The 12118-nt window shown below is 52.2% G+C and overlaps 1 protein-coding gene and 1 non-coding gene across 2 annotated transcripts in view; one reads left to right on the forward strand and one right to left on the reverse strand.

Annotated features, from left to right (window-relative positions):
* CMIP (c-Maf inducing protein) overlaps positions 1-12118 on the forward strand; it is a 235138-nt gene that overhangs the window by 187953 nt on the left and 35067 nt on the right. Inside the window, exons 5-7 of the mRNA XM_032613238.1 lie at positions 2241-2283; positions 8726-8788; positions 11045-11125. Of these exons, the coding sequence (XP_032469129.1) occupies positions 2241-2283; positions 8726-8788; positions 11045-11125 (187 nt within the window). The remainder of the gene's footprint in view (positions 1-2240; positions 2284-8725; positions 8789-11044; positions 11126-12118) is intronic.
* Positions 3206-3278, reverse strand: TRNAG-CCC. The gene has a single exon. It is a non-coding gene; the product is annotated as a tRNA-Gly (tRNA).

Consider the following 12118-nt stretch of genomic DNA (forward strand, 5'->3'; position numbering starts at 1 on the left):
AAAACAAACTCTCCCTCTTTCTTGCCCTTTTTTGTGTATGGACTGGATTCCCTGTCTGTTCTCTTTACTTAAGCTGTTCCTAAGGCCTCCTCTTAAGAGGCCCCAGGCATCACCAAAGCGACCAGAAGGTGGGCAGGATCCCAAGGGAGGGAAGGGGAGGACAGGCCTGTTAAAGCTGGCCCTCCCCACCCTCCCGGGCCTTTGTGGGGCTTGAGTGTGTGGAGTGGCCGCTCGGTTCAGGATTCAAGTGTCCCCTCCAGGGCAGTGGCTGTCAGTGAGAGCTCTCCACCCCGGGTCAGAAATGGCCTTAGTGGAGAGAAGTTTCCCTGCAGAGTGCCATGTGCCGTCACCGGTGACTGGGACCAAAGAGATGGCACCTGTGTTTGCCAGAGGCTCTTCTTGGAAAGGTGCATGGGTGTGGTGAGGGATGGCTGGTCCCTTCGGAGCTCCCACGGCAGCCTGAAAGGTGGAACCTCCCCTCGCATGGACTGAGCTGTATAGCTCAGTGGTTGGCGGTATAGGCTTTGGAACAGGACAGACAGGGGTCAGATCTCCACTCCACCACCTGTTACCTGTGCTCCCGGGTGAGCCACTGGTTGCTCATCTGTCATTGGGATAATAGAACCTATCCCAAGAACAGGAAATGGGTGGGAGGAGTGTAGCAAAGCCCTGACAACAGTGCCTTAGGTGTAGTGAGTAGGAAAGACCAAAGCCAGGCTTTCCTCTGCCCTCAGCTGAAAAAATGGCTGGTGTTTAATAATCTGTCATAAACAGGGTACTCAAGCCACACCAGCATCCACAAAAAGAAAAAGGTGTTAGAATCCAAAAAACATCCTCCCACGTGTCCTGGATCCCAAGCATGTAAGTCAGGCGGTCTCCATGGGAACCGGGACGCTCGTGGCGCTCAGGCACTGACCCTGGTTCTGTGCCGCCTTCACCCCTTGGGCAGCCAGCTTACTGGACAAAAGGAAATCCACAGCTCACTAGCTTTTCTTCCACTCGTAGCTGGTGTAAATGCATCAGCTAACAGGTACTTCTCAAACCTGTTCAGCCTGTGGGGCTCTTTCTAGAACCCGGGAACAGTCAATCTTGGGGTTTACTGCCCAACGAGGAGGTGCGTTATGAACAGCAAAAACGGCTGTTAGGAAATAAGAGTTGACACCAGTGAAAGCTGGTGTCCACTGAGACAGATGGTCAGAGCAGAACACACCAGGACACTAGCAAAAAAGACAATAGTGGCTGTTTCTGAGTTTTTTTCACTGTCTCTTGCTTATTGTATATTCATCCGTTTCCTCATTCGCATCCTCATTTGCATACACAGGATGGTGGTCACAGGTACCAGCTGTGTAAGCAAATTCCAGATTGCGGGGCGGGGGGGCGGGGGGGTGGAAAAAAACCCTAGAAATTTAGCAAGTTTAATCCATTCCGCTTCATATTTTTGCAAGTTGATTGCTAGAATTTAAACATAGCTGGACCATCTTGGGCCAACTCATGGAACACTAGTGCTCCCTGGGAACCTAGTTTGGGAACCACTGAAATATTCCATGTGCTGCTCCCCAAAGACTACCTAGCACAAAGTCAAGGCCCGAAAGTCTGTTTCTTTACATGTTTATTATGAAGCTGCCTCTGGCCTTCCAAGTGGCATGTGTCACTATGACGAGGGCCAAGCATGAGTTTAAGCCCAAAGAGGAGCCCCATCTACGGAAGAAGAAACTGTCTCACTGAGAAGTGACTAGTCCAAGGTCACGTCACTCCGGTGGTGAAACAGGGACTTGGAACTCAATTCTTCCTGCCCCGAAGCCGTCCTTCCCCTGCTTCCGACCCTGCCTTTGAGGGTCTTCTGATCTATTTAATTAAGAAAAAGGGACAAGTGCCCTCTGTCCGAGAGGCTGAAAGCATTTGAAACTGCATGGGCCTTTGAGATGCAAATGTTCCATTTTATTTATTAATTTATTTTTAATTTTTAGTGGAGTATAGTTGATTTAAAATGTTGTGTTTCTGCTGTACAGCAAAGCGAATCAGTTATAACGTGTACATATATCCACTATTTTTTAGATTTCTTTTCCCATATAGGCCATCACAGAGCATTGAGTTCCCTGTGGCTACATAGTAGGTCCTTATTAGTTCTCCTCCTTTATATATAGTAGTGTGTATGTGTCAGTCCCAATCTCCCAATTTCCATTTTATTAATAGTGTGTTTTGCTTTGCTTTTCCTCCTGCTCTCTCCGCTTATCCTTCAGAACAACAAACTTGACTACCCAAGAGCATGAAAACATCATTGTGGTAAGTCCCGGGCAGCCCTCTCCCTCTGCACACCTCCTGTGCCCACAAGCCTCCCCCTGGTTTGAGTGAACTCTTGAAACGCCAGCATCATCCCCAGCACAGTGGCCTTGCTCAATTTTGTCTTTTCTATCAGGCCAGACATGTCTCCCTCCTGCCTTTGCACGTGTCAGAGCCCCCGTTGATTGGGGGGATGTAATTATCAGTCTCTGAGGTTGGTAGCAATGTGCCTTAATCGCCTCCTCCTCCCGAGTCGGTCGCAGGGAGTGGAGGGCCGGAGATGGCAGAGACCGTATAATTACTCTCAGCCCGTAACCCTGTTAGCTGAAAGGTAAACTCTCTCTTTCTTGCCCCAGGACATGCTCCCAATTAATCCACACCTAGAAACCCGTATTGAATTCCCTCTGATGTGCAAAGTGCGATGGTAGTTTCTGGGACTTGACTTTGATGTGAGCATCTTTGGTGTAAAATATCTTCCTGGGTGATTTTAAACTATGAAATGTGGTTCTCCCAAGAGAGAAGAAAGAAATGAAGTTGCACCTACTGGGTGCCAAGCACTGAGCTCTGTATTTGAATCCACAGGTAACTAAGATGGCCCCTGCTCCCAAGGAGTTCTTGGTCTACTAGATGAGATCGCTGCAAAAATAAGAGGCGTGTAACACAGAGAGTAGAGTGATAAACTCACCTGGGAAAGAAGCCAGAGAGCTTCCCAAAGGCAATGATGTCTGAGCCGGGTTTCGAAGGATCAATAGAGGTTTGCCAGATGGCAAAACAGGGGAAGGGCTTTCCAGAGAGAGAAAACAAAACATGCAGAGAAATTTTTTTTTTAATATTTATTTATTTGGCTGCGCCGGGTCTTTAGTTGCGGCACGTGGGATCTTTGTTGCCACGTGCGGGATCTTTAGTTGCGGCATGTGGGAACTAGTTCCCTGACCAGGGATCGAACCTGGGCCCCCTGCATTGGGAGTGCGGAGTCTTAACCGCTGGACCACCAGGGAAGTCCCATGCACAGAGATTTAAAGCAACATGGCATATTCCGGAAGCTTCAGCGTTGCTGGAGCATAAAGCCTAAGGAAATAGGAAGCAGGAAGGCAGAACTTGAAATGGAAGTGAGAGGCAGAGCTTTGTGTGCCCAGGAAAGGACCTGGAACATTTACCTGCCCAAGAGGTCCCGCGGCTGCAGCCTTTGACACAAGGGCCGCATCCCAGACACCGTGCCCCTCTGAGCTGCTTTAGGGCTTCGGGAGCCCACCCACTTGGCCCTGGCCAGCCCGGCCTGGAGAATCACCCTCCATGCTGCAGCTGGGTCCTGTGGGCACCAAAGGACGTGAGCCTTAGGGCTTTTATCGTGGAGAGTAAAGGCAGCAGCTTCTGTGGTGTCCCAACCGCAGTGTCTGGCGCATAGCAGCTGCTCAGTGGGTGTCTGCTAAGCATATAGAGGTTTTCCCCATGCTCTGCTCTGACCACCCATTGCCTCCTCTTGCTAGAACAGGGACAGCATCAGCCTGGACCTCCCCAGTCACCCACCACCACATTTCTCTGGCATGTTATTAATTAATAAATTCACTTAACGAAACATTCGTTGACCTGTGAGGACAAGTATGTACCAGACGCTGGTCTCTGTTGCACAGACAGAGGTACCAGTGAGGGGTTACTGTGTGCTGGCGGAACCTGACAGATAATCCAGAAATCACGTGGTCCGGGCTTGAGATTTGTTCAGGGTGTTAGGGGAGCACAGAGGGCAGGCACCTGACCTCCTCTCTCAGGGAGGGGAGTGGGAGGGGGACGGCAGGGGGCTTCAAGGAGGAGGTAAGCGAACTGAGTCTTAACAGGTGGATAGGATGCTCCCGGGAAAGGCAGTCCAGGCAGGGAGCCCAGCACAGGCAAAGGCAAAGAGGCTCTCGCTGGTGGAGAAGCAGGCAAGGATGTGGGTGCCGGGGAAGGAGTTGGCATCTTCCCCTCCTGGTTGGCAACACCTGTGGGTCCCACTGTGCACCTCAGCCCTGGAAGGAGGGTCAGGGCTTTGGACTTGGGAGGAGCCTGGGAAAGGAATTGTGATCTGAGAAATCCAGCCTGCATTTATTCAGCTAATTTGGCTGGGCTGACCCCTTAATGGGACTCAGGCATCAGCGGGGATGCCTGAGAACAGGGAAGAATTCGAACTCAGGGTCTGACCCTCAGCCCCCCGTTTTACAGCCTTGCTTTCAGTGTTCTCTATTACCCATGCTGTTATTATCGTGAAGCCTTCTGTAGCCTCCTTTCGTTCCAGCCATTACATTTTCTGATTTGACCTGTTGGCAATTAGTCTTCTCCCAGTGGGGCTTGGGTTTTGTTTTGTTTTTTATGCACTTATTTTTCAAAAGTACTTCCATAAGTAATTTAAGTTGGTTTCATTCAACCCATCAGTCAGGCGTCAGTGCCGTGGGTAACAGCTGGCGTGTCACTGGACAAGCGTGGACCCAGAGTCCAGACTCCGGCGGCGTTCCCACGTGCTGGTGAAGGACGTGGGCTTAAAGCTTAGTGTGGTTTAAGTTCAGAGCTGAGTGCAGACCCTGGGCTCCCCCGCTACCAGCTGTGACCTTGGGCGAGTAACGGAAGAGCTTTTAATTTCACTTAAAATATCTTTAAAATATTCTTTAAAGTACTTTTGTGAGGATTTCATGAGCATATTTTCATTGTTTAAAAAAAAAAAAAAAGATTTCACCCCTTCCCAGCGACCCCCTCAGAGGCAGCCCTGGAGGTTTTCATGGGGTGACAAACCCACAGAGACAGACACGGTTGTGTTTTTATTTTTTTGCTTTTAACATTAAAGATGCGAAGCTTGATGTGTTGTCCTGTGTTCGATTTTTCACTTAACAGCATGTCTTGGAGATTCTTTCAAGCCAAGACATGCAAGCACGTGTCTAACCCAGGGTTTCTCGCCCTCGGCACTAGTGACATTTGGGCATGGATGATTGTTTGTGGTGGGGCCGTCCTGGGCGTTGTAGGATGTTGAGTAGCCTCCCTGGCCTCCACCCACTAGAACTCCACCCAGCATTCCCCTGTTGTGATGATCACACTGTCTCCATACATGCTAATATCCCTTGGGAGCGGGGCAGAGCCGACCCTGGTTGAGAACCACTGTTCTACCCCATACTCCATTCTTTCCACTGGCTCTAGAGTATTCGTATTTAACCAGATGGCCATTCAGATCATTTCCAGCTAACTTGACACGCTAAGCCTGTCGCCTCATCTATGAAATGTGTGTGATAACAGTGCCTTTTCCTGCAGGGCTGCTGGGAAAGTTAAACGGGCTAACACACCGAACATGCTGGGAAGAGGGCTAGGCTCATAGCAAGATGCCACAGAAACATAAAATCTTCTTATTAACAATACGATCTAAAATGATCCTTACTCTGTGACTGGGGCAGGCCTTGTAACAACCTCCCTGACCCTCTGTCTCTTCATCTGTACAAATGGAAATCACTACCGCTTGACCTCACAGAGTTGTCATGAGGATCAAATGAGATAATAGCTGTGGAAGCGCGGAGCCCACGCCCTGACGCCCACTGTGGGCGCTTAAATCTGTTCCCACTCCCTTTATTCTTTGATTCATCACTGTGAAAGAGTGGGCCCAGCTTGACTGAAGGGGCTGAAGCAGGAGGGTACACCCTGCACGTGATCCTTCCTCCCAGAGGTGGTCCCAGAGCTCAGTGTGGGGAGCGGAGACGCGGCCAGGCAGCGACTCGAGGGCTGGGTGAGGCGCTTGCCCTGCCCCCGCCACCCATGCTGTGGCCTGACCTCTCCCTGCGTTCACCAGCCGTGGGCAGCCCGAGCCCCCACCTGACTTCTGAAAAGGAGCGTGCAGAGCCCGAAACCATGGGCCCGGCCTACTTTGGGTGTTTCATCGTCTTCATTCCCCATTTCTCCTCCTGTGGAGTTGTCACGATCAGGTCGGAGCACACCAACCCCTTCCCACACCGTCGGGGGGAGCTGCCTGTTGGTGATGGAATGCTCTCCGTTTGCGCTGTGCATTGCAGTGGCCGCTAGATTCATGGGGCCGGTGAGCTCTGGAAATGCGGTCAGTGCGTCTGAGGAACTGCACTTTCAATTTCATTTCCTTTAGATCGTTTCTTGGGAATTCTATGGCGGTCCAGTGGTTGAGACTCCACGCTTCCACTGTAGGGGGCACGGATTCAATCCCTGGTTGGGGAACTAAGATCCCACAAGCCATGGAGGGTGGCCAAAAAAAAAGAAAGAAAGAAAAGAAGAAAGAAATCGATTGTCTTCACGTGGTCAGTAACAACGGGGAGAGTTACACGTGGCTAGTGGCTACCATGTTGGACCGCCTAGCCCTAGGCGAGTGAGACCCTGGGCCCCGTCTCCACTTGGTGGTCAGCCTGACCGTTACTGCTGTGAAGCAGAGACTCAGCTTTTGATGATTTCGTCTTCCACATAATGGGAGGATGGGCCGATGGTCATCCCCCTACTGCCATCGAGCTACGTGTTCCTTCCCCTAACGGTCCTGAGACAGGCGGAATCCCTCACCGAGGGGTACAACCCACATCCAAAGGCCCCTGCTTGCGGGAGCGAGCCAGGAGACCCCTACTGAAACCAAGCAGGCAGGGCCTCTGGTGCTACGGGGCTCAGTGATGGGGAGACCCTGTCATCACAGAGCCTTCCTGAGGAGTCAGCGAAATTGCCGCTGTGTCCAGTACAGCCAAGACGGTCACCCCGTGCTGGTGTCAGTGACCAAACTGTACTCCAGGCAGTGGGCTTATCCCATAGCCTGAGACACCAAAGCTTCTAGGGTTTTTCTCATCACCTCCCCCAACAGCCCTGTGAATGTAACTCTAGTTTTTCCACGTTTATAGACTAGAAGACGAAATGTCCAGAGAGGCCAAGCTGCTCACTCAGTCACCAGCCGGCAGTCTCGGTGCTGGGTCCTGGGTTCTCCCGTTTCCTAATGTTGTGACCAGTGTGGAACTGGGTCCTGGGTCTCCCATTTCCTAATGTTGTGACCAGTCCACAACGAGTGGACTTCACGTAGGCATTAACCATCCATCCCATAATGAATGTTTATGGAGAGCTGGCCTTATCTCAGGCTGGGAGAGGCACTTTACACCAGGGGTTCTCAATTGGGGCCGATTTTGTCCCCCAAGGGGAATTTGGCGATGTCTGGACATAGCTCTTTTTCCATTGTTCCAATTTTTTATTTGAATTTGAAATTTAGCAAAATCGTTAAAACAGAAATTATGAAAGGGGCAGAAAAATCAAGAATCAAACACCATCTGAGCCATGGGAACCTTGCACAGGAACGGCAGTGGGAACAGGTAACAGTGTACAGCTGGCCTAAGAAGGCTCGGTGGTGGGACTTCCCTGGCAGTCCAGTGGTTAGGACTCCACACTTCCAATGCAGGGGGCGCGGGTTCAATCCCTGGTCGGGGAACTTAGGATCCCACACACCACGCAGCGCAGCCAAATTTTTAAAAATTTAAAAAAAAAAAAAGGCTCGGTGAGGAATGAATTCAAGGGGCATTAGAAATTCTAACCTCCCTTAATATAAAATGAAGTGCATCTGGAGACAGGTTTTTTTTGTTGTTGTTGTGTTTTTTTGCGGTACACGGGCCTCTCACCGTTGTGGCCTCTCCCGTTGCCGAACAAAGGCTCCGGACGCGCAGGCTCAGCGGCCACGGCTCACGGGCCCAGCCGCTCCGCGGCATGTGGGATCTTCCCAGACCGGGGCACAAACCCGTGTCCCCTGCGTCGGCAGGCGGACTCTCAACCACTGTGCCACCAGGGAAGCCCTGGAGACAGTTTTGATTGTCATGGTTGGGTTGGGGGTTGAGAGCAAGGATGCTACCAGACATCCTGCAGTGCACAGGACAGCTGCGCTGCAAGCAAGGGCCAGCCGCAGGTGCTCACAGGGCCAGGCTAAGAAGGCTTCTCTGCACAGATTACCTCCGCTCACCCTCAAAGTGATGCTCTCTGGTTCACCTTCCTGGTGGGGACCACAGGGTTAAGAGAGATGAAATAACTTGCTCTAATGGTCACATCATAGCAAGTGCCTGAAGCAGGACTTGCACCCAGAACTCTGCCCCCAAAGCCTGGGCTTATAAGCACCATGCGCCCTGCCTCGCAGGCAGGGACTGTTGATCCACGGGGGACGCGGATGGTCATCCGCAGGTCGTGAAACCCCTAAAGTTGCATGCATCGTTACAGATGTATATTTTTCTAGGGGGCAGCCCAGAGATTTTATCAGCTTCGCAGTGGGAGCCACGTACCCCCCCACACACACAATTTAGGAGCTCTGGCCGGCAAGTTAGAGGATGGCTTTTTTGCCCAGAGGGTGACAAGGAGGTTGTGCTTTCCACCGTGAGTTAACAGTCTTACGTAGACACCCCCACCCCCACCCTTACGATTCCTTCCAAGAGATTCCGACTGACGTTTGTTCCTTTTCTTTCAGGCAATCGCTCCTTTGCTGGAAAACAACCATCCACCACCAGATCTCTGTGAATTCTTTTGCAAGGTATGGCACCGCTGAAGCAGGCCTGTGTTTTCAGGAAGCAGCCTGTCTCAGTATGTGCATGGCAGGGGTTGGTTTTGCAAAATTTGCTGAAAACCAAACTTAGACCCTCCCCCGGCCCCGACCCAGGTCAGGGCCCCAGACACAGCCAGAGACAAGCCAGGCACCCCGTTCTTGGGTTACAGCCCCCTCTCCACCAGACAGGTGATAAGCGAGACCCAGGGTCAGACCAGCAGGTCAGGGAGGGGCATCAGAGTTTTCCTTGGAATGTCTTCCTGGCTGTCTTGGGAGAAGTTTGCAGCAGACTTTCTGAGCTCCTGACATCAGAGCTGGGCTATTATTATTAGCCAGGGCTCCTGTGAGCACCAGCCGGCCCACAGTGAGGGCACAGCCGTGGGGCTTTCCCTGAACAGGGCAGGCAGGCGGGGGATGCCAGGTGAGCTTGGAGGAGCCCTGGAGCAGGACATCCAGTCCCAGGGACCCCACGCCAGGCCAGCCTTGCAGTGGGATCTACGTGGAACATCCCCAGAGCGCGTCAGGGACCAGGCATCCCCCATCTGAGAGCACCTTGGTGGCCCGGGGGCTGGACCAGCACACGGTCCTGTTTGATCCTTTGCTTGGTGATTTTTTTTTTTTTTTTTTTTCCTGTACGTGGGCCTCTCACCGTTGTGGCCTCTCTCGTTGCGGAGCACAGGCTCTGGACACGCAGGCTCATCCTCTTTGGCCCTGTCTCTCCATCAGCAGACCTTTCCCAGCGACCCACAGAGCAGAGGGTGGGCCCAGCCTGCTACCTGAAATGCCCAGGTGCATCTCTTAATGTGGGCGTGTGCCAGTGCGTGCCCTCTGGCCCACGCGGGTGAGCCCCGAGTGTACAGTTGTGTGTGTGTGTGTGCAAGGGCGTGTCTAGGCATCGGGCCCTGTGCTGTACCAAGGCCCCCCTCCCCCGTGGGGAACAACTGCGGAAGGAGTAACCACTTGGTGGGACTGCACACGACTAAGACAGACCTTCTCTGCCCCCAGCACCTGGTGTTGTGCCCCCAAGCGGGGCAGGCAGGTCACCCAGTGTATGGGCTCCTGAGAGAGCGGCCAGCTGCTCCCTTACCTGTCCCGGCGGGTCATCTCCTCTCTTAGTATTTTGTCCCATTTAAACCAGACCTGCTCCTTGTTCCCCTCTCAAGCAGGGTGGTTTCTCCCAGATCTCACGGCGTTCAGACTTTTGTTCTAGAACATTGTTCTAGAACAATGGACCTTTGTTCAAAGTAAATCATACCTGAGGGTTCCTGGTAGCACAGTTTGAAAAACAGTGATGTGGAGGACACCATCCCTTTTGGCATTTCCTGATAGAACTCCCTGGGTAGCTGCCCTGCCGTTTGGAGCGAGGGGCCCAGGCACAGGGATCGGTGAGACTCAGGGCTGTTTTCCCTCGGGTGGCGGGCGGGATTGGAGTCGCAGCCTCAGCACTTCCTCCATCAGGCAGCCCACCCAGAGAGGAAGGCTTGAGGGAACAAAGTCGCCTCCACCGGGTCCACTTGGCCAGCTCTCTGGACACACCCAGGCAGCCTCTCCTGCCAGACTTGGAAGCCAGGACCCCGAGATTTGGGGAAAGTTTACTTATCAAGAATAGTCTAGGATTTCTAATCTCCCAAGTCCAGTGTCCTCTTCCAGGGTTGGAAACAGCACCTTCAGGCCCAGGCAGGTTTAAATGTGGTAGAGCAGCACATCGTCTGTTCCGCCTGAAGGCCTTCAGTTCCACTTTGAAAAACAAAAACCCCATGCTGGTGAGATAAAATACTTCCAAGAGCTGCGTGTGGCCTGCACCCTGCAGCCAGCTTATCAAAGCCTTCAATTGAGAAGTCACAGAATTTTCGAGATTCTGGCATCCAAGCACTAACCCCGGTATTCTTGCACCTGATTTTCAAGAAACTCCTCTGGTAGACCACGTGCGCCGAACCTTAGTGCTGTGGGGATCTTGCCCTGTTAAATAGGATTGTGTGGGAACGGACTCCTGTCTGTACCCCCCTGAAACAATCTCAGACCGTCAGTCAGATCAAAACAAAAAGCAAACAGAAGATTCCATCCCCACCCACTTTTCTCACTCCCCCAAAATGAACAAAAAGGTATGCAGCAGTATTGAGCAGGGGAACCCAGGCACCAGAGCCGGGCTCACTGCCCCGAGCCACAGACCACGGTCAGGGCTTCCGCAGGCCCCGGGTGGACCCCGCCAGGCTCGGTGCTGACCATTTCCTCCTGCCTCCCCAGCACTGCAGAGAGCGGCCCCGGTCTATGGTGGTCATCGAAGTGTTCACCCCCGTGGTCCAGAGAATCCTCAAGCATAACATGGTAAGTTCCCCCGACACCCGGACCACAGAGCCAGGGGAGGGGCGCAAGCTTCCAGTCTTTCACTTTTCCCAAGATTTGGGGATGGGGTTGGAGGCTGACGGCCAGGGACTGGGCTTGGGGTTCTGTTGCACCCTGTGGGTTTTCATGCACCCTACCCGGCTTGGTTCTGGTTTTTGCTCTTAAGACAACAGGAGGAATCTTTCCACGGTAAGAATGACAAAAATAATGTGGCTGGGGGAGAAGAGATAGGTGTGTAGAGTCACAAATAATATCTGTAGAAACTCAGCCCTCGAGGAAGGGGAGGGAACTCCTCACTCCTTAAGAGGGGGCTACCCATAGGAGCGTCCATGGAAAGGGCAGAAAGAGGGCTGTACACAGTGCAGAAACCTGATAGTCGTGACCTCAGCCAGAGGTCAGGGTCACCGTCCACAGTGTTAAGTCACAGTGCAGCATGTACCCCTTGGTGTGATGTGAGGAGGAGGGCCCTGGACCTCGCGGGTCTTCTCTCTCAAACCCACCACCTCAGTCTAATCATAACAAAAACGTCAGACTAATCCCAGCTGAGGGACATTCTACAGAACACCTGATGGCCCTCAGAACTGCCAGGTCATCGAACACAAGGAGAGTCTGAGAAGCGGTCACAGCATAGAGGCCCTAGGAGACATGATGAGTAATTGCAGTGGAGTTTTCTGGATGGGATCCTGGGACAGAAAAAGGACATTAGGGGAAAATCGAGGAAATCCACATAAAGTATGGACTTAAATTAGGTTAATTTTTAAAAACATAGGCGCAGAATTTCATTATGCACTCAGTGGTCCAGGCTCTTGTAATCTGCTGGCCCTTTTGCATTCTGTCCTCAGTCCAGTGAGAGCAGCAAATGTCATTGTTTTCTCTGTATTACACATGGGGAAACTGAGGCTGAGCAAAGTCCTCTGGCCCCAGGGCCACAGCTGGGAATAAGGACAACTAGCACCTACTCTCAGGTATTTACGG

The sequence above is a fragment of the Phocoena sinus genome, chromosome 19, assembly GCF_008692025.1.
Source record: "Phocoena sinus isolate mPhoSin1 chromosome 19, mPhoSin1.pri, whole genome shotgun sequence".
NCBI classification, from domain to species: Eukaryota; Metazoa; Chordata; class Mammalia; order Artiodactyla; family Phocoenidae; genus Phocoena; species Phocoena sinus.